The sequence below is a fragment of the Microcebus murinus genome, chromosome 8, assembly GCF_040939455.1.
Source record: "Microcebus murinus isolate Inina chromosome 8, M.murinus_Inina_mat1.0, whole genome shotgun sequence".
Lineage (NCBI taxonomy): Eukaryota > Metazoa > Chordata > Mammalia > Primates > Cheirogaleidae > Microcebus > Microcebus murinus.
The window spans coordinates 97,875,605-97,902,037 of NC_134111.1; the positions used below are offsets into that span (position 1 = coordinate 97,875,605).

At 41.1% G+C, this 26,433-nt stretch overlaps 1 protein-coding gene across 1 annotated transcript in view; it reads right to left on the minus strand.

Annotated features, from left to right (window-relative positions):
• Window positions 1-26,433, minus strand: part of DNER (delta/notch like EGF repeat containing) — a 315,218-nt gene that overhangs the window by 146,609 nt on the left and 142,176 nt on the right. The window contains exon 5 of the mRNA XM_020288165.2: window positions 4,543-4,688. Coding sequence (XP_020143754.2) covers window positions 4,543-4,688 — 146 coding nt within the window. The remainder of the gene's footprint in view (window positions 1-4,542; window positions 4,689-26,433) is intronic.

The window sequence follows — 26,433 nt, forward strand, 5'->3', positions numbered from 1 at the left end:
GAAAGAACTCAGTCATAGGTAGAAAGAGTAGAACTTCCTGGAACTCAAGCCTTCAACTTCCAAGGGTAGGGAGAGAGGTAACAGAAGGTTAGGACTCCTCAGGGGCCAGGCACAAAGCACTTCAGAAAGGGTACAGGCCCACACCTAGGGTCTAGAAGGGCCTGAGAATGATGCCAGTTCAATTCTCGCTCAAAGCAAAGTCTCAGTAGTCAGCTCTAGTACCCAACCTGTTTAGCCTAACGGTGATGGATTCCTAAGGCAAAACCTAGAGAGATTTCTAGGAACCTTCCAGGAATGGAGGCATGATCCCATTTACCTACCAATATAGACCAAAGCCAACAAACCAGAAAACTATGGGATATTTATTGAATCATGACATCACCACCCAGCATTTATCTTTTACTATTAACTCCATGTGGCCTTGAAATGATTAACAATGCAATCCTTAAATAAAAAGATGTCGTGTATTTGCTTTAGGAAGTCAGCAAGAATGGGGAGATGATAAGCACTTTTCAGAGGCCAGTTTCCAGACATGTTGTCTACAATCTACTTTTGCATCAGAATCGCCCGGCTGCCCAAAAAAGGCATCAAAATCTGAGTGATGGGGCCTGGAATGGAACTTTTTACCAAGGGCCTCAGGCTATTCTTAGGCAAGTCAAAATTCTGATACTCCCTTAACTTTGTGGGCAAGGGAATGAATCGGGCAGAAAGGAGGCAACAGAGAATTGGAAGAAGAGAGAGAATATTATGATGGTTAATTTTATGTATCAACTTGGCTTGGCCACAGTGACCAGACATTTGGTCAAATATTATCCTGTATGTTTTTGGATGAGATTTTCATCTAAATCAGTAGATTGTGAGTGGATGGGCCTTGTCCAATTAGTTGAAGACCTGAAGAGAACAAAAGGCTGACCCTCCCCCAAGCAAGAGGGAATTCTGCCCACAGACGACTTTTGGACTAGAACTGTAACTCTTTTCTAAGTCTCTAGTCTGCTTGTCTCCCCCAGAAGATTTTGGGCTCACCAAGACACCAAAATTGCATGAGCCAATTCCTTAAAACAAATCGAGAGAGAGAGAGAGACACATGTGTGTATGTGTGTACATGTATGTACATGTGTGTGTGTATACACACACATCTCATCCCATTGGATCTGTTTCTCTGGCAAACCTGACTAATACAAATCTCTTGTCCTTGATGGACAAGGTCCAGAATCTTCTTTGGATCTAAAGAGTGCTTACAGCCCAAGCTAACGAACAGCCCCACGTGGACTCCCTGACAGTTACCCGTAAGATAATTAAGGAATTAATCACCAAATGGGCAGCAGCTAGTAGCCTAACAACCTTGGTGACAAAGGTCAAAGAGAACTAGTGGGCAACAGTTTAGGGCTTTTTTCATAAGGAGAAGGAACGATCAGAGTCAACTCCTGTGACAAAGGCAGTTTTCAGAAACAGAGAGCTCCTTCTAGCGTTGACGTCAACATTTACAAAGACGCTCCCGGAAGGAACGGTGTGATCTCAAGAACAGCAAGCTTGAGCCTCATCACGAACCCCCCGTCACTTGGAACTGTGAGATATGCCCAGCCAAAACACATCTGACAGAAAAGAAACGAGCTCCATTACCAAATGAGAGTGGTTTGGAAATAGCAGAATTGCTTTTATTCTGATGGATGATCTAATAAAAAGATATAAAAATGATTAGAAACAATAAAATTAAATCACAAAATACAGATCTATCTGTTTTGTGCTATGGAATGGGATTCTTACATTGGGTAGAAGGGTGCACTATGTAACTTCTAACTTTAGGAAACAGTAAAAAGAAAGAAACATAATCACAACAGTCTTTTACTGCTAGCAAACTTCTCCTAATATGCTGAAACAGGGACAGCCACTATCATAAAGAGTCACAAGTAGACACAAAAAACATCAACCACCCTTCCAGTCCCCTGCCCCTCCCACGGGGAGATCAAGTCCCACCAGACCCTTCTCTCCAAGATAACAGTGTGACCCAAGGTGACAGGTCTTAGACTGGAGGTGGTCATTCCTGCCTCCTCATCTGCTGAGAGGCACCAACAGGCCATTAGATAAGATTACTGGCCACCACTCCCTTCACTGCATTGAAGGTAAAAGCAGCATCAACAACAGCAGAGGCTCTACGTTCCACAAATGCAGGTCTCAGTGGTGGAGCTGAGAGGTAGGAAGGAGAGGTGTTATCTCACAGGCACTAGAAGCTCCTCGGAGAAATTGGCACCCCCTGATGAAGATGTGCTTCCTCTGAAATGATCTGCTAAAATTAGTAAGGATCCTCCACCAAGGCTTGTGAGTTGCTTTTTTCACGTTGACAAGGTTTGCCAAGTTACCTGCAAGGTACTAAATACCTCTATTGCCTTTGCAATGAGTCCAACCTAAGCCCCCAGGCAGAGTCTCCCGGCCACAGCTCTCGCTGGGCAATCTGTCTTACAGGTTCAAGGTGTCCCCAGAAGGGTCAGGCATAATAACAGAAAGCTCACAATGAGTCTTCCTCAGACAAGCATTCGGAGCACAGCCCTCGGTTGCTCATTTAAGACACTTCCCTTTTGCCAATATTATCTTTTTCAGAGCCAATCAGACCTTAAAATTGTTCACTGGGAATGGTGAGAGTGCACCGGGGAGGGTCTCCACCTCCCTGCTGTGGGGGCTCACCCAGAAGGCCTCTGCTTTTCCAGTCTCTCACCCTTCATCTCTTCTGGAACCTTCTTATCAGATAAGTTCTCCATGGCGTCCACATCCTTTCTCCAGTTATTCAACCCCTCCCTGGCCTTGGCTGTCACAGGAGAACACTCAGTATCCTTTATGGGTTTTTTTGGGTTTTTTTTTCCTGTAAAATGCATTGATAAATGGGGCTTCCCTCAGGAAGGGGAGCAGAGTGGTCCAAACTGGCGCGGACAGAAAACCACAGGATGGAAAGGGCGGGCGTGGCTTTGTAAAAGGAACCTCCTCAGGCTCCACCTCCGGGCTTCATTCCAGTCTCTCCTCACCCCTGAAAGCAGGGATACGGTTTTGGCTTTGGTTCACATTCATGCCGAAACTATCATTCCCACTACTCTCTTGGGTCCCTGGCCACAGTCTGGCCCCTCCAGGGAATGTCTTACAGGAAAAAGGTGCATTCCATCAACTGCGATATGACACCTCAGACAGAAAGTCACACGTTTTCCAAGATGACAAGGGCAGTATTTGCACGTGGCTTCCAACATTCCCTTTGTCAGCCCCGTTCCTTTCCCTTGTCAAACTTCACGTCAACTAGCACCGAATGTGCTAACATTCCCCCAAGAAAATTCACCTGCGCTACCCTCAAAATCGGTCTAAAGCAAATCACACTCTTTGGGGGCTTATTAGGGGACCCACTTTTACTTAGCATTAATTCAACATTGTGCAACAAAAGCATGTGTGTAACTGGCGAGAAGAAAATTAAGGAAAGGGTCCTGGAGACCGAGCAGCAAGTGGCGAGAGGAACGGGCGTCCCCTGGCAGCAAGGCGTGGGGTCTCCCTCCTCGGGGATCTTCAGGCGGAGCCTGGGGTCCGTCTGTAAAAACGTCTCAAGGGAGCCCTATGTGGATGGAGACCAGCCTCAGTGACTGCTATGATCCTCTGTTCACCTGACTCCTAGACTCCTGTCATTACTCAGAAAACAGGAGGCCGAGGAGGAAGCTACACTCGGGCGACTGCCGCGTGGCCACGCCACCACAGCTGCTCAGGGACAAGGGGGACAGGGCTCAGGTCTTCCAGAGCGACGCTGGCTCCACAGGGAGCTAAGCCTTCTCGTCCCTGCCTCTCCTCTGATGTCTGTGACCCCATTATTGCGGCCACGGCAATGCAAAGCCTGAGGCGGGAATGACCACATCGCGAGCAACTGTCCCCAGAATGGGTAAATAAATGACTATGCTCACCATTCTTCCTTCCATTTCTTTTGATCTTATCATCAGATTTAACGAATGACTATTTCTTCTTACAGAATCTCTACTTCAGACCAAAGCAAGAAAATCTATCACTGCACAACTTTATTACAATTACTTTAAAAAGCATGTGGAGAGTTATATGTATTTATCAACATGCCACATACTAACATCTCATGGAAACCAGAAACGTGAGCACTTTTTCAGCAAACGCACTTGTTCTCTCCCCTTTCATCCTTGCTGTATGTCCACGGGACACTTCTCCTGTCCCAATGGTTTTAATGCCATCATATTTCAGAGGAGTCCCAAAGTGAAACTTTCAGCCCTGATGTTTCTAACTACTCATGTTCTAAGTCCGACCACCACTAAAATCTTAAAATTACTCCCTTAATTCTCTGGGCAAGGGATTTAATTGGGTAGAAGAGAGGCAACAAAGAATTAGAAGAACAGACAGGATCTTGGGATAGTTAATTTTATGCACCCATTTAGTTTGACACATATATACAGCCAAGATGCTGTATATACAGCCAAGATGCTCCCAAGGGGAGAGAACACACACTTACGTATGTATTTATTTATTTAGATATTTACAAGCTGCCAGGCCTCCCCTTACCTCCGATGGCTTCGTGGTGCATTTTCCTTTTCCTGAACACTCCAAGTCGCCTGCGTGGCTGTCCCCCGGCACACAGGTGCTGGCCTTCACCACCAGAGTTAAGCGCAAAGCCACAATAGATTTGGTAACAGAATCATTCACAAAACCTGAAAGAAAATGGGACAATAGAAAATGTAAAGTAAAACTTTCCCAACAGTCTTTCTACAAGACCACAAATTTAGCTGAGGCAGCATTCAAGTCTGACAAACAAAACAAAATACACAAAGGAATAAAGCACATGGCTACTGTCCATTCAGACCTCAGGGCTTCCCAAACCTCCAGAGGAACCCCTAAGACCAAGGAAAAGCAGTGCCAGGCACCTGTGTTGTCACCTCAGGTCCTCTGGCTTTGCTCCCTGAAAGCCGTCGTGTCTTCCAATTCCATCCCTGTGCTCGCATCTAAGATTCAATCTCTGCTTTGGATCCCCAGTCTTCTCCCAGGGAGCGACTTGCCTGCATCACCCAACTCTTCCTCCTCCTGACTACTCTGGATAGTACAAGTGCTGGGAATCCCCAGCAGCCCCACCCAGTTACCTGCCTGCCCCAGCAGCTGTTAGTCCCCTTACAGGTGGGCGTGCAATACAGGTACGCATTCTACACTGGGTTTATTAATGACTTTCTTACTTGATCACCAGTCTGACTGCATGGTATCAATGCAAGTCATGTGGGTTTAGCCATCTAATAAAACAGGACTGGTCATAGTTAAATATGGATTGCAATATCATTGACACGTCATATTTGTCATTGAATGATCTCTATGTCTGGTGCAGCCATTAGTACAAATAGGTTGGCAATAAACGTGGAATAAACTGATGAATAAATAGAGCCTCTAACAAACAGAGAAATAGATACTATAAGTATTTTTGTATAAATGATTAAATTATTTCACTAAGTGAGCTTTTTTCTAATAATATCCATTTATGTCTAATTTTTAATTTTAGAACAAAATATTCAAATGTCTGAATGTGACAGACTATTCAATACGATTTTCAGTTCTGTCTAAAAGTAAGATTAAGTGGAAAAAGTCTCAATATCATGAAGCCACATCCACAGATATTTTTACGAAAGATTTTTAGGACTAAAGTGGTACCAGGAACCAGGAGGGGAAAGATAGAAGTGAAAGCAATTGATTCCAGGGCAACTGAAATGACTTTCATTATCAGGAAAAAGTGCGTTTGGATCCCTGCCTTACTCCATACACAAAAATAAAGCTAGATGGCTTAAAGATTAAAATGTGAACTAAAAAATCTTAAAACTCCAAATGGAAAATATTGGGGACTGTTTCATTCACCTTAGGGTAAGGTATTTTTTAAACAATAACCATAAAGATAGATTAGTCAATTTAACTTTAAATTATATATAAATAACCATCATAAACAAAGATAGTAAAGACGACACAGGCTTTTCACAGGAAATGAAATCTATAATGCATAAAACCAGCCAATGATTAGCTATCAGGATATATAATTTTTTTGCAACTTGATTTTTTTCAACTTTATACTTATATAAGTATTACAAGCTATAAATTATTAATAAGCATTGTTATGCATTGATATGTACCCAGTAAAAGTATATAACAGTGTATGGAAAGAAACACATCAACCTCAAGCGAAAGAGGAAAGGAAATGGGGGTGGGCAGGGAGAGAGTTTCTGGCTGTACATATAATATTTTATTTTTTCATTAATAATACATAAAGCAAATATGGCAAAACATTTACTAAATCGTGTGTACAAAGAAGCCTTATAATCATTTCCACAGTTATTTCATTATGCATATTAAGTACTGTGTAATGAAATTTCTAATTTATTTACTTTTTATTTCAATAGATTAGGTGGTACAAGTGGCTTCTGTTACACATATGAACTGTGTAATGCTGAAGTCAGGGCTTTTAGTGTACCCATCACCAGCACAGTGTACACTGTACCCAAAAGTAGATTTTTATCCCTGATCCCCTTCTTAGCTTTTAATATCCATTATACCACTGTATGACCATATATACCCATCATTTAGCTCCCACTTGTAAGTGAGAACATGAGGTATTTCTGTTTCCATTCCTGAGATATTTCACCAGGATAATGGTCTCCAGTTCCATCCAAGTTGAGGCAAAAGTCATCATTTCATTCCTTTTTATGGCTGAGTAATACACCATGGTGTGTGTGTGTGTGTGTGTGTGTATGTACACACACCATATGTATATGTATATATGTATATGTATATATCACATCTTCTTTATGCGCTCACCAGCTAATGGGCACTTAGGTTGATTCCATATCTTCACAATTATGAATTATCCTGTGATAAACATTTGGGTGGAGGTGTCCCTTTTATAAAATGACTTCTTTTCATTTGGGTAGATACCCAGCAGTGGGATTGCTAGATGGAATGGTAGGTCTACATTTAGTTCTTTGAGGAATCTCCATACTCTTTTCCATAGAGGTTGTACTAATTTACATTCCCATCAATAGTGTATAAGCATTTCTTTTGACCACATCTTTTTTTTTTTCTTACTTTTTCATAATGGCCCTTCTGACAGCAGTAAGGTGGTATCTCATTGTGGTTTTAATTTGCATTTCCCTGATGATTAGTGATGTTGAGAATTTTGTCATATTTGTTGGCTATTTGTCTTTATTCTTTATAGAAAAATCTGTTCATCTCTTTTGCCTACTTTCTGATGGGGTTATTTGGTTTTTCCTTACTGATTTGTTTGAGTTCTTTGTAGATTCTGGATATTAGCCCTTTGTCAGATGAATTGTTTGCAAATATTTTTCCCACTCTATAGGCTATTTACTATGTTGATTATTTCCTTTGTTGTGCAGAAACGTTTTAGTTTAATTAAGTCTCATTTATTTATTATTGTTGTTGCTGTATTTGCTGTGGGGATCCTGTCATAAATTCTTTGCCTAGGCCAATGTCCAGAAGAGATTTTCCTATGTTTTCTTCTAGAATTTTTATGGTTTCAGGTCTTATATTTAAGTGTTTAATCCATCTTGAGTTAATTTTTGTATATGGTAAAAATAGGGATTCAGTTTCGTTCTTCCGCATGTGGCTCTCCAATTTTCCCAATCCCATTTATTAAATAATGTGTCCTTTTCCCAGCATGTTTTTGTCTGCTTTGTCAAAAATAAGTTGGTTGTAGCTATATGGATCTATTCTCTATTCTGTTCCACTGGTTTATGTGTCTACCTTTATACCAGTCCCATGCTATTTTGGATACTATAGCCTTGTAGTATAATTTGAAGTCAAGGAATGTGATGCCTCCAGATTTGTTCTTTTTGCTGAGGACTGCTTTGGCTATTTAGGTTCTTTTCTGGTTCCATATGAAGTTTAGGATTATTTTTTCTAGATCTATGAAAAATGCCTTTGGTATTTTCATGGGAATTACATTGAATCTGTAAATCACTTTGAGCAGTATGGACATCTTATCAAAACTGATGCTTCCAATTTAAGAGCATGGGATGCTCTTCTATTGTGTCATCTATGTTTTTTTCATCAGTGTTTGGTAGTTCTCCTTGTAGAGATATTTTACCTCCTTGATTAAGTATATTCCTAGACAGTTTCTTTTATTTGCAGCTATCATAAATGGCATTGAGTTCTTGATTTGACTCTCAGCTTGACTGCTATTAGAATATAGGAATGTTACTGATTTGTGTACATTGATTTTATAACCTGAGACTTTACTGAATTTATTTATCAATTCTAGGAGTCTTTTGGTAGAGTCTTTAGGGTTTTCTAGATAAAGATCATATCATCAGCAAACAGTAATAGTTTGACCTTGTTCCCGATGTGGATACACTTTATTTCTTTTTCTTGCCTGGTTGCTCTGGCTAGGACTTCCAGCACTATGTTGAATAGAAGTGGTGCCAGTGAACATACTTCTCTTGTTCTGGTTTTTAGGGGGAATGCTTTCAACTTTTCCCCATTCAGTATGATGTTGGCTGTGGGTTTTTCATATACAGTTTTTATTATTTGTAGGTATGTTCCTTTTATCTTGAGGGTATTTATCATGAAGGATGCTGGATTTTATCATATGCTTTTTCTGCATTTATTGAGATGATCATGGTTTTGGTTTTTAATTCTGTTTAGGTGCTGAATCACATTTATTGATTTGTATATGTTGAACCAACCCTAGGATTTACTTGATTATAGTGAAGACAATTATCTTTTTGATGTGCTGTTGGATTCAGTTTGCCAGTCGTTTGTTGAGGAGTTTTGCATGTATATTCATGAGGGATGGATATTGGTCTGCAGTCTTTCTTTTTTTAGTTGTGTCCTTTCCTGGCTTTGGTTTCCAAGTGATACTGGCTTTGTAGAATGAGTTAGAGATAATTTCCTCCTTCTCAATGTTATAGAATAGTTTCAGTAGGATAGGTTCCAGTTCTTTGTAGGTCTAGTGGAATTTGGCTATAAACCTATCTGGTCTGGGGCTTTTCATTGTTAGGAGATTTTTTTGTTGATGTTACTTTTTCAATCTTGCTACCTATTATTGGTCTGTTCTGGATTTCTATTTCTTCCTGATTCAAACATGGAAGGTTGTGTATTTCCAAAAATTTATCCAATTCCTCTAGATTTTCTAATTTGTGTGCATGAAGGTTTTCCTAGTAGTAATGGATGATATTTTGTATTTCTGTGGTATCAATTATAATGCCTTTTTTTAAATTTCTGATTAAATTTATTTGAGTCCTTTCTTTTCTATTTCTGGTTAATCTAGCTAGTGGTTTATCAATTTTATTTATCTTTTCAAAGAATGCCTTGTTTTGTTGATCTTTTATATTGTTTTATTGGTTTCAATTTTGTTTAATTCTGCTGTTTGTTATTTCTTTGTTATTTCTGAGCTTTGTTATTTCTTTTCTTCTGACAGCTCTGGATCTGGTTCTTTTTCTAGTTTCTTGAGGTGTGACATTAAGTTGTTAATTTGTGATTTGTTTTTTTTGATATAGCTATTTAAGGCTATAAACTTCCCTCTTAGCACTTTTATTGTAGACCAGAGATTTTAGAAGCTTCTATCATCTTTGTTGTTCAGTTTTGAAAAATCTTTTGATTTCCATCTTGAATTCATCATTGACCCAAGGATCACTCAGCAGCAGGTTGTTTAATTTCCATATATTTGCATAGCTCTAAGAATTATTCTTGAAATTGATTTCTAGTTTTAATTCCACTATGGTTTGAGCAGATACACAGTATGATTTTGATTTTTCTTAATTTACCAAGACTTGTTTTGTGGCCTAACATGATTTATCTGGGAAAATGTCCCATGTGCTGATGAGAAGAATATATACTCTGCAGTCTCTCAAACTTTTCCTTCTTTCTGAGATGATCTGGCAGCTGGTGCCTCTGGTCAGCCATCTTGTCTCTTGACAAATGTCTCTTGTTGTCTCAGTAAAGACAGGTACCACAGGGCTAACACAGAGTGGTATTTTATGTCCATAGAAAACTAGTTGCTTTCTTCCTAAGTTTTCCTATTGAAAAATTTCTTGTAAATTAGCTTTGAAAAGGAAGGAAATGAATGGTTTAGGCAAAAGTGTCTCTTTTATAGAACTTTCTACTTCCTTCATCATGGCCCAGCACTACATAGACGCCTTACAGCTCCCATCTGCCTTCGCACAGCCTGCTCACCCTGTAAACTCTGTAAACTCTCCCACAATGCCCCTTTTGTCTGGAATACTCCTCCTCTTCCCAATATTATAGCCACAGAGATCCAGTTCAAGTCTTATCTTACTCATGAGATTTTCTTCCATATTCCAGGCCACTTTGGGCTATATCATGTCTATCTGTGCTCAAGTCTGTAACATCATGTACCAGTCCCTGATTATTTTATGTCTTGGATGGTTTCTTGTCATACCTTCTTACTGAAGCTTCCTTGATGGCAAGGAACAAGTCTTAGAGAAGCAGTGAGTAGGAAGTCAAGACACAAGTACATTTATGGCCAGAGCAACAAAGACAACTCTGAAAGAAGAGTTTCCAGAATGTCTGATCATCCAAGAGTCCACTTGGAAGAACAGAAACCATTTGAAACAATTTAAAAGTTACTTATCAACTTGTGATTATCTTTGATAGAGAAATCAAGCCTCACAGAATAGTGGGATGCTACCAGCTCTTGTTCCAAGTGACATTTTTACACATAAGATAATAGAGACAAAATCAGATATCAGTCATTATAAAAGTGCTTTTCATACCTTTGCTCTAGTTTCAATTTAAATTCTTTTTAAGATTTATATCATCTGTCTATACACTAAATATTTATTGTCTATTCACTAGATATTTAGACCACATAATGGTCTAAAATTTTATAGACAAAGCTTCCTTCTAAAGGTTATTTTTAAAATTCTATTTAACCGTTAAATATACTTAGCTGGCAATAAGGCAAATAAAAGTGTAGTTAAAAATATACAAGGTACAGTTTACTAGATAATTTGCTTCTATTAATATTTCCTCAATGAATACTTACCAAGCTCACATCTACAAACTAGGCACCATAGTAGATTCTAAGGTTACAAAAATAAGTCACCCTTGGTTTCAGTCAAAAGTAGTAGTTCTTAACTTGTGTTGAAACTAGTAGCTCTTCAAAATCTTACAGGAGCTTTTTCGAAGTTTGTGTTCCTAGGCTCCAACACAAGTGATTCAGAATCAATGGTGTGGGATGGGCCCCTGGTAGGCATGATTTTGAAAAAGACTCCCTAAGCAATTCCGATGTGTGCTCCTAGCTGAAAAACCACTGGTCTGGTAGAGAAACTAATTTAAGTCACATAAGTAATACATGCCATTATTTAAGGTAACAATCACCTTAAATTAGACATAGCCATATGAACATCTAAAAGCACATGTTACTTATCTATTTTTGACACCTAGGTGAGCTGTGATATTTAGGCAATGTTTATATTCCGAAGCTTGTCAGAAGTCTCTGAAGTTCTTGGAGATAACTCTGAAAGTTAGCTTTATTTGCTTAATGAGACTGTAAGTATTTGGGCCCTAAAATCCCTTAGTAATCTATTAAAGAAATCAGTCTTTGCAACAGTGTGTCACACATTTCCATGTAACTCCTAATGATGTTACTTAATCCCCTAAAGTGAGTCCACAGGACAAGCATACTATTTTCGGCAATATGCTGTTCACACAATACGAACGCTGGCTGGTGACTCCTTCTAGATACGAGTGTAATTTCTGTAAGCTGTTTGCACCTCCCTTTGATCACATCTGGGGGACAATGCCTGTGTTTCCTCATAATGAAAACTAATACTGTCCAATTTAACTTTCATCAAACTGCAGCTGGGTCAGACCAAAGTAGCCCTCAGGAAATCCCACCTGCCAAGAGCAGAAACTGTGGCCCCTTACAAAGGGGCAGCAGGAAGAATCTTACACGAAATAGAATTCATTCAAAAGAAGGACGTTCTCTGGGGCTTCATACGTGATCCTTTGAGAGTTGTTGAAAAGCAAGTGTGATTTCTTTGACACAGCCGTCAAACCGAGAGACACTCCTAACACACTCATCAGAAATGCAAAGCATATGGTCACTATTCTCCTCTTCCTCAATAGCATGGAATCAAGATATGCAGCACAGTCCCTGATACAGGCCTGCATGGAAAGGCTTGTCCTCATATTCAGAATTGTAAGATCCACAGGCCAATTGATCAACCACAGACAAAAACTGGCAAGGTAGGAGTGAGGAGGATACTCTGGTTGCATTTACAAAGCTGTTTCAGAAAGAGCTTTGACTGCAAACAGGGCCCAGGATCAAGCTCTACAGCCTGATCGTCACAACATAAACAGTTCTGTGTAGATATCCTGCCATAGCCATAATAGAAAAATCAGCTAATAAAGCTAACTTTCAGAGTTGTCTCCAAGAACTTCAGAGACTTATGACAAGCTTGGGAATATAAGCATTGCCTAAATATCACGGCTCACCTGGGTTTCATAAATAGTCAGATGAGTAACATGGTCTTTCAAAAACTAAAGAACTGATGTTGCAGAGGAAGCAATGAAGGCTCCACAACTAAAGCCTGGTATAAATAAAATCAAGAAAGAAAAAAAGAAAGAATGTGTTTATAAAAGAGAAAAAGAATAAAAAAAGGAGGGAGGGAAGGAGGAAAGAAGGAAGAAAGACTAAGCAGGGTAAAGAAGAGAGAAAACTGAAGCGTAAGACAGATATTGAGTCAGACAAAAGAAAACACTAAAACACTAAAATTAGTAAAGTAGAAATGGGGAAAAGAAAATGAAGGCTTTCCGTTAAAAGTTCCAGGGGCTCTCACACCTTTTGTTATAAAAGGGCATTTTATCATCTCATTTTCATGATGATATACTCCTCACTCCAACCACACAAAAAACATAAGATTAGAACTCTGTGAAAATTTTCATGAGTAAAATTTTGTTAAAAATTTTTTTAAACAAACATTTTTTTAAATCATAAATTCATACAGTCCAAGTCTGGGATTATGACTATGAGGACACAGTACGGAGCCACCCTAAGTGGGCAGATGATGCCGTGGGTGAGATTACGCGGGTGGGGCGGGGTGGGCGGGCTGGAGAGAGCAGTGCAGGATGGGAGGGCGCAGGCCATTCATTCTATACTCAGCAGCCGCTTGCTGAGCTCCAAGTGGGAGGTAGCATCTACGTTGAGCCCCGAAGGCTGAGAATGAGCCACCAAAGAGAGCTGAGGAGGTCAGTGTGCTGGACGAAGCGCCAGTGACCAGCATCTTAGAAGAAGATAGAGAAGGAGTAGGTACTACGAGGCTTACCCATGAACCCTATATAGATCTGGATTCCATGCCAAGTGCTGTGGGAATCCATCGAAGAGTTTTAAGCAGAGGACGAACATATGATTTATGCTTTTTCAAAGATTACACTTTAGAGAAAAACCTACAAGACTTTTGTATAGATTGGCTGTGGGATATGAGGGGTATGTGGGGAAAGGGAGGAGTCATATGTAGATGGCTTAGGCAACTTCATGGGGCCAAGGTGATAGGCAAGCAAACCGGGGTTTCCATCGTGGAAACATTCAATTTGAGATGGTGACAATACCACAATTGGAGCAGTCGAGTTGGCGGCTGGACATAGGACACGGGTAGCTAGAAACATCAGGGCTGAAGATTTCACTTTGGGACACATCTGAGTGTGGATGGCATTAAAACCATGGGGACAGAGAAAGTACACTTGGGGAGAGAAGAGACAGCAAACAGGGCCCAGGACCAGGCTCCACAGCCAGATCGTCACAGCATAAAAAGTTCTGCGTAGATATCACACCATAACCATAATAGAAAAATCAGCTAAAACAGAAATAGCCATACAATTTTTCCACAGTGGAATTGATAAGAAAAGATAAGATCTCTGCAACATGAAGAGCATAAACAGCTATATGATGACAGAGCTTTGGCAACTTTACCATTGAAGAGGGAGACTTTGGTCCGTGAGAAAGAGAAAAGTCTCCAGGACTCTACACAGTTCAATTCAATAATTAGATCCTGGAGGTGGGGAAAGAAAGAAAAAAAAGGAGGGGAAGGAGCAAGGAAGGGGAAAAAAGGTACCACTGGACTTGAGAGACCCACTTCTGTATACTGCACAACTGGGTGATTTCCCTAATGAGTTTTAAAACTATAATGAAGGAAAACTTTCTCCAAAGATTATCCAGGGATCTGTTAACACCCTCAAGTAACTAGTTATGATAACAAATAAAAGCTGGGTTTCCTTCTCCCTCCCCTCATTTCTCTTCCCCTCCATGCCCACTCCCCTAACACAAAAATACACACTCTGCCCTTTCCCACAACTGCAAACCGTGCTCATTAACACAGTAATGAAATGTTCTGCCATCATTACAGTCCTTTTAAAATAGTGACTTTGCCAAACTCTCCTCCCTTGGTGCAAATGAGAAGCCGAGAGCAACTGAACGGGGCTCCAGTCATTATCTTTGGCATAGAGTGGGCACTGAAAGCACACAAATGGCTGGCTGCAGGCCATTAACTGTTTATTTCACTACTTGTCTTCCTTAATATTAACGCTAAAGAGTCTTAAATGGACTTTGTAGTTAACACCTCATTGGGATTAATAGCAAATGGGATTTGCATTTCTCACTTCGGTCGTTTGGCTAAAGACCATTTTCTTTCCTGTTAAAGGGAAAGCATACGTGGAAAATAAAAATTCTGACCATAAATACTTGAGCAGTAGGTGTTGGAAACAGGCTGTGCTGAGTTTTCCTATTAAGCCTGGGAGAGTCGCTTGGCACAAACCTATAACCTATAAAAGTTGTTCACAGTCCATGAAGTCCCACGGCTGGCACCAGACAGGCACGAAAGGTTTGAAACGTCACGGTTTCCAGCTCCAGCTGGAGACCCAGTGTTTCTGCACTGACTTGGGCACTAGGAGAGCAGACACCCACGCTCCCTGCATCTCGACCCTCAGAGGCAGGGATGAAATGGCACACCTGTGCCAACTCCTTAAGGTGAGGTTGGTGCAAAGCTTAGTGAACTAGTCAGGATGCCCCTGGATTTGTGATGCAAGACATGTGGGCTACAAAGCAAAACCTAAGAAAAAAAATGATATTTTTGACAATGTCAGGCCAGGGGCAGAAAGAGCTTGATGCAGGAACTGAACGTGAGACCGGACCAGGTCCAGGCAGCGTGACAACAGCTCTGGGCTAACACCCCTCAGCCGTGCGATGCAGCTGTCCTTCATCTCACGCACACATGACCATTCCAGACCAGGAGGGAGGGGATTAAACAAGCACTTAGAGAGATGTCACCATACCCGTGTGCTAACGCAATTGTGCCTTATTCACGGGGAACCTGCCTGGCCACACTGGCTAGCCCCAAACCTCGTTTAGGGTCTTTTTAGCTTTTCTAAACAAAGCTTTTTCAAGAGTTCCATCTAAGAGGTTAGTTGTTGTTGTTTGCTTGCTTGCTTGCTTGCTGATAAGTTTTGATGCTTAAAAAAGCAAATTTCCTTTCGGAAAATTCAGGTATACAGAATATCTCATTTCCAATGGGTTCTCAAGGAAGGGATGAACAAAAACGCTTTCTGAATTAGGAGACACAATGGCACATAACAGCCACAGTCCAAATATTTTTGCCTTTGTCATTCATCTAAGCCATTAGGTAGATTATACCCAGCCAAATGACTATGAAAATTACATATTAAATAATAATATTTGCTCTAAGGAAAAAAATTGTAAAGATAATGCAAAGCTATTCTAAAAAATATGTAGTCAACTTGCTATCACCTGAAGATTTATTTATTCTCAACAAATCTTACTGTCAAATATAATGATTCTTAACAACTACCTTTCCACTTTGTCAGCTTCTTAGCAGCACTCTCTGTGTATACATCCTGCACAGGAAACTCTAAAAATTTAATATCAATATATAGGCTAAAAAAAAAATTTAGATTGAGACTTATTAAGTCAATGTTCTACACTTTTTCAAAAGAACTTTCTATTCCCACAGTAAGGGGTTACTAGCCCACAGTACTATACTACATTTTGTTTAATTTTTCATTTACCCTGCCACACTGCTCTCTCCATATTAGACTTAATTATTTGTCGTAAGTCAAATTGTTTGTCCCACGCTGAATATTTGAACTGTGAGAGTGACTGCTAATTACCACTGACAACCATTCTCCCCGCATTCCTTTAATAATAGAATGTGGAGCTTTTGCTGCCCAACAGTATGTTTCCCGCCCCCCATGACTAGTGAAACAATGGGTGGTGATGCTATGTCGTCATTTAAGAGACCTGAGCATGTGACCGCTTGCCCTGGTCCCCTGCCCTGGTCCCCTGCCCATGTGCCAAAGTGATGGTGACAGTCAGTTCGGACCCAGGGATGGAATCTGTGTGCTGAGGGTGCAGAAGTGCACTGTCAGGCCTGGACTAGCTGGCTCCACACTGTGCCACGAGGGAGAAATGAACTTGTAGCTTGTTCAAGCTGCTGTGTTTGAGGCCTCTCTGTTACAACAGCTTAGCCTATTCCCTACACAATACAGGCCTGCAAATGAACCACCTAGAACTCCTTCTCCTGGGCCACATCCCACCACCTCTGCCACCTGGCCCAGGAGGAATCACCATCAAAGTCATCAAAGTGGCTCACCTTATACTGAACAGGGAGGAGGAGGACACCAGCTTAGGAAAAATATTTAATATTTAATCCTCTGATTCTATAAGGATATCTTAAATATTTACATAAATAAGTATATTCTATAATTTGATTTGAACATTTTATGTATTCCGTATAGAGTGTATGTTTCACATTACAGAAGGGGTAATTGCCCACAATATCCATTCATTAATTCCAAATGAATGCCTCCTGAGGAGCAGCTTTACTATGAAAACGAAAATGAGTAACCGGGCCCATGTGCTCACAGGAGGGTAATGGGAGGTGACACCAGGCTCTGCCACCAGATGGTCTGAGTTCTCTCCAGCTCTGTGGCTTTGGAGAGTTAGTTACATCCTTCACGCCTAGAATTCCTTCTTTCTGAAACAGAGATCATGACACCACCTTTCCTGGGGCGGTTGCCATGATTAAAGGTCTTAACGTTGGCAAAGCTTTTGGGACAGCACGAGCATATGGTAAGGACTATATAAATCATCATCATCACCACCACCACCAACAGCAACATCAACCACCGACATCTATTTAAAACAGGGTCCTGTCTTCATGTGTTTGGGCTGCTGTAACAAACTACCACAGACTGGAGGCTTTTAAACAACAGAAATGTATTGCTCATAGTTCTAGAGGTTGGGAAGTACAAGATCAAGGTGCCAGCAGATCCGGTGTTTGGGGAAGGCCTGTTCCTGGTTCATACATGTCATCTTCTTGCTCAGTCCACACATGTTGGAAAGGGTGGGGGAGCTCTCTGGGGTCTCTTTTGCCAAGGCACGAATCCCGTTTCTGAGGGCTCTATCCCCATGACCTAATCACCTCCCCGAACCCCACTTACAAACTCCTCACATTGGGTGTTAGGATTTCGACACATGAATTCAGAGGGCACGTAAACATTCGACCTATAGCAGGTCCTGAATGGAACTTAGAATTGTGTAAGTCTGAAGAAAAAGGCTCTGGGATTTTTAAAACTGTTTCCCTGAGAAAACAGCACTGCCAGGATGCAGGCAGAGAGGCCATGTATAAATAAGAGAGTCCCCTGAACTCAGCCATCAAGTCGAACTTTTGAATGGAATTTTTTTAGATGATTGCTACTTTTTAAACTTATTGCTATAATTTAAAAATAACATCCAAATAAAAATATACCATACGTTCATAATGCCAATAAATTGACTTTTACTACCTGACATTTTGAATAATTCATATCTAGTCTCTACTTTAAAAAGCCTAGGCTCTAGGCTTTATTTAAAGTTGTAAAAAATACATGAATAAACAAAGTATGGCTACAATTCGTAGGCTTTAAAAGGAATTTTTTTAAAAAGGTATAATCAATAACTAATACAAGAGAGGTTGGCTAGTATAATGGACATAATGGCATAAAAATATTTAAATTATAAAATTATTTTTTTAATCAAAATTTACAATAAGACCTGTCAAATCTTTCCATGTGCCTATTTCTGACAGTAAGTAATCTCCATTTAGAAAAATATCTTTTTATTGCCACATCATAATTGGACACCTTTTTAAAAATGCCAGTTTCTGAATATACATCAGTAGAATATGAAAATTAATTTGTACTTTCTTTTGAAATTTTGTTGGCTCACACAGAATACACAATTAAATTAAAATTCTTTAATCTCTTTTTCAATGTCTATTTGATCACCTATTTATAATCAGTTAGCATTGTATCGCCTTATCTCCCTCTAGTACAGTTTCAACTCATCAAATACTAGTAAATCAATTGCTAAATTACTGTAGCACTCATATTCAATTGCCTACCACATCCAGTCATTAATACCCAATGAATGCCTCCTGATTAATGGCATTACTATGAAAGCCAAAATAATTAATCACTTCTCTGTGTTGATGTAAGGGCAATGGGAGATTATAAATGCACCACTAATTGGGCTGTGAATGACTTTATAAACGTTAGGGAGTCAGGGAATCAGGCCTAAAATGAGCTAACATGAAAAGCTGTTGATTGACATGTTTACCTTCCTGGCTATTGCAAGCATTGTGAACATGATCTTTCAATTACCCTTGTTCTAATACAGCTGTTTGCTCTGCTTTAAAAATCCCAAGTTTATTTAACTCTATACAGTAAGCCTGAAAAAAATAAAAAATAAAAATCCCAAGTTTAAGCGGTCACCCACAGGCCTGTCTTGTAACTTCAAGGTCATATGAAAAAAGTTACCTGAATTTATAAGTGTTTGGTGAGATTTCTAACTTGAATTGCATTTGCTTCCTGAATTGTGCATGCCAACTTTATTTTTCAGTGCATGTATTTATTGAGCTAAAAATAGAATTAACCGATGTATTGCAATGATGCACCATGATTGGAGAGAAAAAAAAAATGTAGGGCTGAGTGGAGACTGAGTCTCTGATTCAGCATGGGTTATTTCTAGCTCATACTAGCATTCTCATCCCGGGAGCTGTCATACCCTTAGCCTGAGGCCTCAAGAGACTTTGCCCCTCTCCCATCTGGCTTACAAAGGCCTAGACTCTGCAGCAAGTCAGAATTGCCTAGAAAGTTTACTTAATAAACTATTGCTTAGGCTTCCAGACATCTATGGGTTTACCAATTTCCCCAGATGCCTAACAGCCAGGTAAGAGAGCTGTTGACTTAGGGATGACATCTTTTCCACAGTTAAAAAGCATATATTTCAGCAGAGATCCTACACCAGAAGGAGTGTTTTTTCAGCTCCTTCCCTCCAAGGGTTCCTCATTGCCACTAGGATCCATTTGAGATCTCTGTAGCCCGACACGTCTGCCCCAGCCTCCCTCTTCCCCACATCTCCACCACCCTCCGCCTTACTCTATGAGCCCCAGCCTCATGGCCTGGTTGCAGTTCCTCTAACAGTATGCACTCTCTCCAGCCACAGGGCCTTTGCACATATAATTCCAGCCTTCTGCCTGGAAGGGTTTCCCCACTGCCTGTATCTTAGCCTAATCATCTTACTTCACGACAGTGATCTCCCACCCCAAGGTTATGATATATTTTTATTATTAACCATAGTGTGCTGATCCACTTGTAATGTTCACTTTATTTGTATAATTATTTATTTAGTACCTGTCACCCCATTAAAACATAGGCTCCATGAGGGCAAAGATTTTTGTCTGATTTGTTCATTGCCCCATTGCCAGCACCAAGCAGGTGCCTACCAAAAGCATGTGTGAGAGGGAGGAAGGAATATGACAATACAGAAATACACAAGCGCAAGTGAGCTGACTGCAGCGACAGCACATGTGAGGATGTGACAGATACAGAGCAGCAGAGAGAGACAAGGAACCCAGAAAAGAAAGCTGGTGGCGATGAGAACAAACTCTGGCTGACAGCTCCAGTGGGGAGTGATCAATAACAGCTCTGACCAGGGAGCAAAGTGGCTTCACCCTTAGCTAGGAGACACCCTCATCACAGCGCCCCCGGCCAATTAGGTGGAAGGCCTCACTGTCAACTGTGCCTCACTGCAGACCCTGAACGATGCCACCAACCCTGCTTTGAGGGCTTACCAAGAAAGAATGAATTACTGATTGTCCCGTTCCCAATCAGCTCGATCCCGAAATGCAATTCTTTAATTCAGCGTGACTGTCAGCTTGGTAGGCTGAAAGGAGTTTCCCTTATCTGTCCAGAACAGATTTTATTTAGGCTTCGTTCTTTTCAGAAGTCTTGGGACTGCTATCTGATAATCGATTCTTTCTGTAAGGGTCAATGTAGCAAATTAAAAATTCGATCTCTCTCCCTTACAACCTTTACTGTCCAAAATCCCAATCTGACTTTGTCTGAACAGACGGTCTTCGCTACTGGAATATCTAACAGCGATCACGGTGAATCAGATAGAGGTCCAAAACAAAACAAAAAGGAACCTTTGTTCATATGCTAAAGAAGGGAAAAATTGTCAAGCACATCAAGGATCTTGCTCTCTTCTAGTTTCCTTTTCTAATGCCGAGGGTAAGCCCTGCCCTGCCTGCCACCACAGGGAGACAGACGCCCCAGTGTGGAATGCGAGCTTTGCAATCAGCTCATTTATAGAAGTCAATCACACTTTAATATTCTAAAGGAAATGATTTTTAAAATACAACCATCATGCTAATAGAAAATTAATTTGCTGTTTTGCTGATTGTTTTATATTCATGAATATTAGCTATTTATACTACACCCTCCACATTAATAATTACAGCATTATTTCTTTTTTATTATTTCAGCGTATTACGGGGATACAAATATTTAGGTTACATATATTGCCTTTGGCCCACCTGAGTCAGAGCTTCAAGCATGTCCATCCCCCAGATGGTGCGCGCTGCACCCATTAGGTGTGAATAGACCCATCCCCCCTTCCCATCCCACCTGCCCGACACCCGATGAATGTTATTACTGTATGTGTACTTAAGTGCTGATCAGTTAATACGAATTTGATGGTGAGTACATGTGCTGCTTGTTTTTCCATTCTTTTGATACTTTCTTCACTTAGTAGAATGGGCTCCAGCTCTATCCAGGATAATACAAGAGTTGCTAGATTACCATCGTCTTTTATAGCTGAGTAGAACTATGTGGTATACATATACAACATTTTATTAATCCACTCATGTATTGATGGGCACTTGGGTTATTTCCACATCTTTGCAATTGTGAATGTGCTACTATAAACATTCGAGTGCAGGTATCTCTCTTATAGAATGTCTTTTTTTCCTTTGGGTAGATCCCCAGCAATGGGATTGCTGGATCAAATGGTAGTTCTACTTGTAGCTCTTTGGGGTATCTCCATATTGCTTTCCACAGAGGTTGTACTAGTTTGCAGTCCCACCAGAAGTGTATGAGTGTTCCTCTCTCTCCACATCCTCACCAATATTTATTGTTTGGGGGCTTTTTGACAAAAGCCGTTCTCACTGGAGTTAAGTGATATCTCATTGTGGTTTTGATTTACATTTCCCTGACGATTAGAGGTGTTGAGCATTTTTTCATATGTTTGTTGGCCATTAGTCTGTCTTCTTTTGAAAAGTTTCTATTCATGTCCTTTGCCCACTTTTTAATGGGGTTGTTTTTCTCTTGCTGATTTTCCTGAGTTCTATATAGATTCTAGTTATCAGCCCTTTATCAGATGTCTAAGAACTGTTTCCAAACCAATTGTCCTCTCTTACACATCCGTCTAGACCTACCAATTGCCAAACCAACTGCCCCCTCTTACACATCCCTATAGACCTACACACTCACTCTTGCACACTCCAAACTATACTCTTGTAGTTATCTCTTTACCAAATCTCTTGAACCATATCTGTGCATATACATGTCTGTGCATCTCTGTATGTGTGGGTCTATGTATGCATGTGCATCTGTGTATGTGCATATACACATGAACATGCATCTGTGTGTGTATATACACTTGTCCCTTGGTATTTGCAGATTAGTTCTAGAAATCCACCTGGATCCAAAATCTGAAGATGCTCAAGTCTCTCATAAAATGGAATAGTGTTTACACATAGCCTATGCACATCCTCTTCATATACCTTAAATCACTTCTCGTTTAAATACCTAATACAATGTAAATGTCATGCAAATAGTTGTTATACTTATTGGATTTCTGAGTTTTATTTTTATTGTTCTATTTTTACTTTTTACTGGGTTTTTTCCCCAAATGTTTTCAATCGGAGGCTGGTTGAATCCAGGGATGTGGAACTCACAGTTAAGGAAGGACAACTGCACATACATACACGCACCTATGCATGTGTGTATCTATATATGGTGGATGTATAGATACAAGCATGAACATCTATGTACCTCAATAATGTATTCTATAAAATACGATCAGGTGCATAAAATCTAAAACAAGCCCAAAGCAGACGTGCCAGACCACTGTCATTTTCTTGCAGGAGCTCTGTCTGATTCGGGTTGGCTGTTGACACTGAAACCAGATTCACCACAGGACTTTCAATTACATGAGACTCTACCCACCATCTTTGCTTGCTGGTTTTTAGGTTGTTTTCCAGAAGCAAGTTTGAGCTGGGTTTCCACACTTACAAAATAATCCCCCTCTGATTACTCACCAGCAGCTCAATATCTGTTGAATTTATTTATTCAGTAAATATTTATGGAGTGCCTACTATGAACCAGGCACCACATTAAGCAATTGTGACGCAACATTAAACAAAACATACCGAGTGCCCTGCCTTCCTCATGCTCACCGTCTAGCAGGACACACAGGTGATAATAATGTACACGTTATTCTCTATATTAGAAAGTCACAAGTTCTATGAGGCAAAAGAGAGCAGGGTACAGGGGTGTGGAGTCCTAAAGGCACGAGGAGAAGGGAGGTTGCAGCTGTCAGAGAGTGGGTGACAAGTTAGCAAAGACACAGAGCAGGTGAGGGAGGGCCCAGGTGAGGCGTGGCCAGGGCACAGGCCTAGAGATGGGAGGGTGCCTGAGAAGCTCCAGAAGTGGCGGGAGTAAGAGGGAGAGGGGTAGGAGACACGATCAGAGAATTAAGGGGCAGACACCTCAGGCCTTGTTGGCCTTTAAGTCTTGGCTTCCACTCTAAGGGAAATGGGAGCCACAGCAGGAGCAGGAGCAGGAGCAGGAGCAGAGACGGGACACGCTGTGGCCCTCCCTGAATACAGCCCAGCTGTGGGGGGCAGGGGTACAGCAGGGAGGCCAGACAGGAGGCTCCTGCAACAAGCCAGGTGAGCGAGGCTGGCGCTGGGCCAGGCTGGTGGCCGCAGAAGTGGACAGGTGAGGTCAGATTCAGGATGTGCTGAAGTTTGAGCACAAGGGGCCTCCTGTTAAATGGATGTGGGAAGTGAAAGAAAAAAGGCAGGCGTGATGCCAAGGCTGGGGCTTGGTAAACTGGAAAATGAAACCTCCTCGTCCGATAGGGGAAGCCCCACTCAGAGTTCTCGGCCTCTCGAAATGACTCTCCTGCTAAGATCTCAAGCATTAGAGTTCCCTCTGCCATTGGCTCTTCCTGCCCCGTCCCACTCCCTCTCACCATCTGCCTCCCTGCTCCTCCTCGCTCTCGTACTCCTCCTTGGCCGGCTCCCTTTCTCCTCCCGTGTGCTACACTCGGCTACACGTTAGCACTCCACAAATCCCTTTCTCTCCACCCCTGCACCTCCTCTCCAAGTCCTTCCCTTTCTCCCAGTAGCCTCAATTCTAACATCCAAACGGAAGAGGCCCAGTCTCACTTTCTAGCACCGGCCTCTCCCCGGAACCTGGGTGCTGCCTTTCATCTCAAACTGCCTGCTGAATACCCAAAATACATCTAAACTGAACGCAACCACTCTTGGCAGAAAGGAGCCTTTCTTTTCTGAGTATATTCCCATGAATAAGACCCCCAACTTGAAACCCTGGTATTTGTCACTCTTGACTTCACCTTCCCTTTTTCCCGGCTTCCCTCCTGCCCAAACACATCTAACGGACTCAACGTCCACAACATTCCTGGCACCCAAGGGCCCCTGCTGCCATATCCACCTGATTCTGACCCCTCCATTTCACCTCAAGACACAGTGTACCAGCTCCACACTCACCACCTGCACCCTCGTCACCTAAAACCCTGGACCGCCACTGCCTGCAAACTGAACAAAACCCACACCGCCACATGCAACTGCACAGCCTATGCCCTGCCTACTTTCCCATGACTTACTTATTGAAATCCACTGCCCCAGCTAAATTGTCCTATTATTTCTGAACGTATGCATTCTCCCTCTTACCCTCAACACCTTTCCCTCTCACAGTACTCTTCAGCTCAAGACCAAGCTCAAGACACATCTCAAGTCTAAAGCCTTCACTTGCCCCCTGGTGAATACTACACCATTGCGCATTCACATAGACCTTAAATTGTATGATTCATCTAATTTTTTATATGCACTCCTTTATCCTCTCATTTACGTATGTGCATCATTGTCTCAAAATCATTAACATCTAACACCATGTGAATGTTGACAGCCACCCCTTATTTCAGCTTGGAAGGACTCTTGCCCTCTGGGTGAGTTCTCAGTCAAGTTCTCTGTCGCGGAGAATCCAAGTCATGGGCAAGACAGAGAGAAGAACTAAGAACAAACCACCAACAGAGAGCCACACTGACATACAAAACACGGTGCTAAAAGAACAGAACAAGAAGTGAAAGGAAGTAAAAGCCTCAAAGGCTGAGACGTTGGGAAGGAGGCAATGAGCGTTGGAGGGAGAATTTAAGGAAGCAGGTGCCAAACACATGGAGATTATTAAGAGAGCAGAGAGGATGAGATGAGATGGACACAATTTTTGTTGCACAATAGGAATTCACTTTTCCCACAAAGTTCATATTCCCTCAAAAAGATGAATAAAGACTTAAATTGTTTTAACTCATTTTTTGGTTACTGCACTGTGTTTACTTGCATGAGACTCTATAAACAAGATGGTGCCATTTTACAACAAAATCCATCTGAGGTTGCATAATGAGTAGGTCCTGTCTTCTTGGAGGATGAAATATCTTAAAGTTCTGGGACCTGATATTTCTTTGTATCCCCGACGCTGAGAACAGTGTTCTACACGTAACAATTAGTCAACAAATGTGTGCTGATGATAAACAGGGATACAGGGAGAGGAATAGATGATGCAGACCTTGTTTGTTTATCCTAGTGGCATTCCAGAGGCTGTCATCTGTTGGCAGTGATGTGGCCAAACAGTATTTGTCAGTGTATGTATTTAAGGAGATTTTCCATTTGTCTACCAAGCAAATATAACTTTTGTAGGTCAAACTCACAATTACAGCATTAAAACAGGACAACCGTGAGAGCGTGTGAGGCTTGTTAAGGATGCATGTGAATACCAAAAATATCATGGCATTCAAAACCCAAATGTCAGGGAGAGCATCAGAGATGAGGAAGAAAGAGAGTCTTTTTGAAATGCAATCCTAATTATTTATATTCCTCACCAAAAACCAGACAATTTTCTCCTGCTGACAGGCCCTACTTCCAACCAATTACTTGCTGCTCTGAGTTTTACACCCAAGACCTTTGCAAAAAGCTATTAATATTACGACTGCCATGATTTTGTGTCAAAAGTAAATGATCATCTCTAAAACCTCCCTGATAGGTTTTCAAAATATTTGTCTCTTTTAGAAAATCCTTTGTCCCGTTCTTATGAATCATTCTGACCTCATAAAAAGTCTACGATAAAAGGGACTTAAATGTCTACCTTCAGGATATTGTAGTGGAAAAGCAAAAGAATCACAGGGAAGGAAACGGAAATGAAATCGGGCATTGCAATCCCTTGGAATATGAATGTTCTCTGCATAACACTAGGTGTGAGAAATGTCCCCGGACCTTAGCAATGTGACAAGGACCATGAGAGCAACGACCACTTGCTTATTTCCTATCTTCCTTTTGCCAGCCCACATTTACTCTAACGTGCAAATGCACATAATCCAATGGAACCGCTGTATTTACCATCACTCTGATGTGTAAATGTAATAGCGTGATGGAACAACTTGAAATACTTTCTGCTTAAAGAGATTTGTGCTGTCCTTTTCCTGGAAACTGTCGATGACCACTTTTCTCCCCAAGGAGAACCCTCAAAATCTCAGATCCTTAGGGAAGTTGCTAAGAGGTATATGTAAATTTCCAGTTGAATCTATTAACAGTTAACAGCATCTAGCTGAAAGTTAATGGAAAAGGAATAATGAACAATCCTAAAGATAAAGTGGCCATTCTGAGTGAAAAGTGGAAGAAATGTAAGGGCAATTTGGTAGTATATATAAAGGTTGTCATTAAAATGTACAATACCCTTTGATCCAGCAAATTCCGTAGC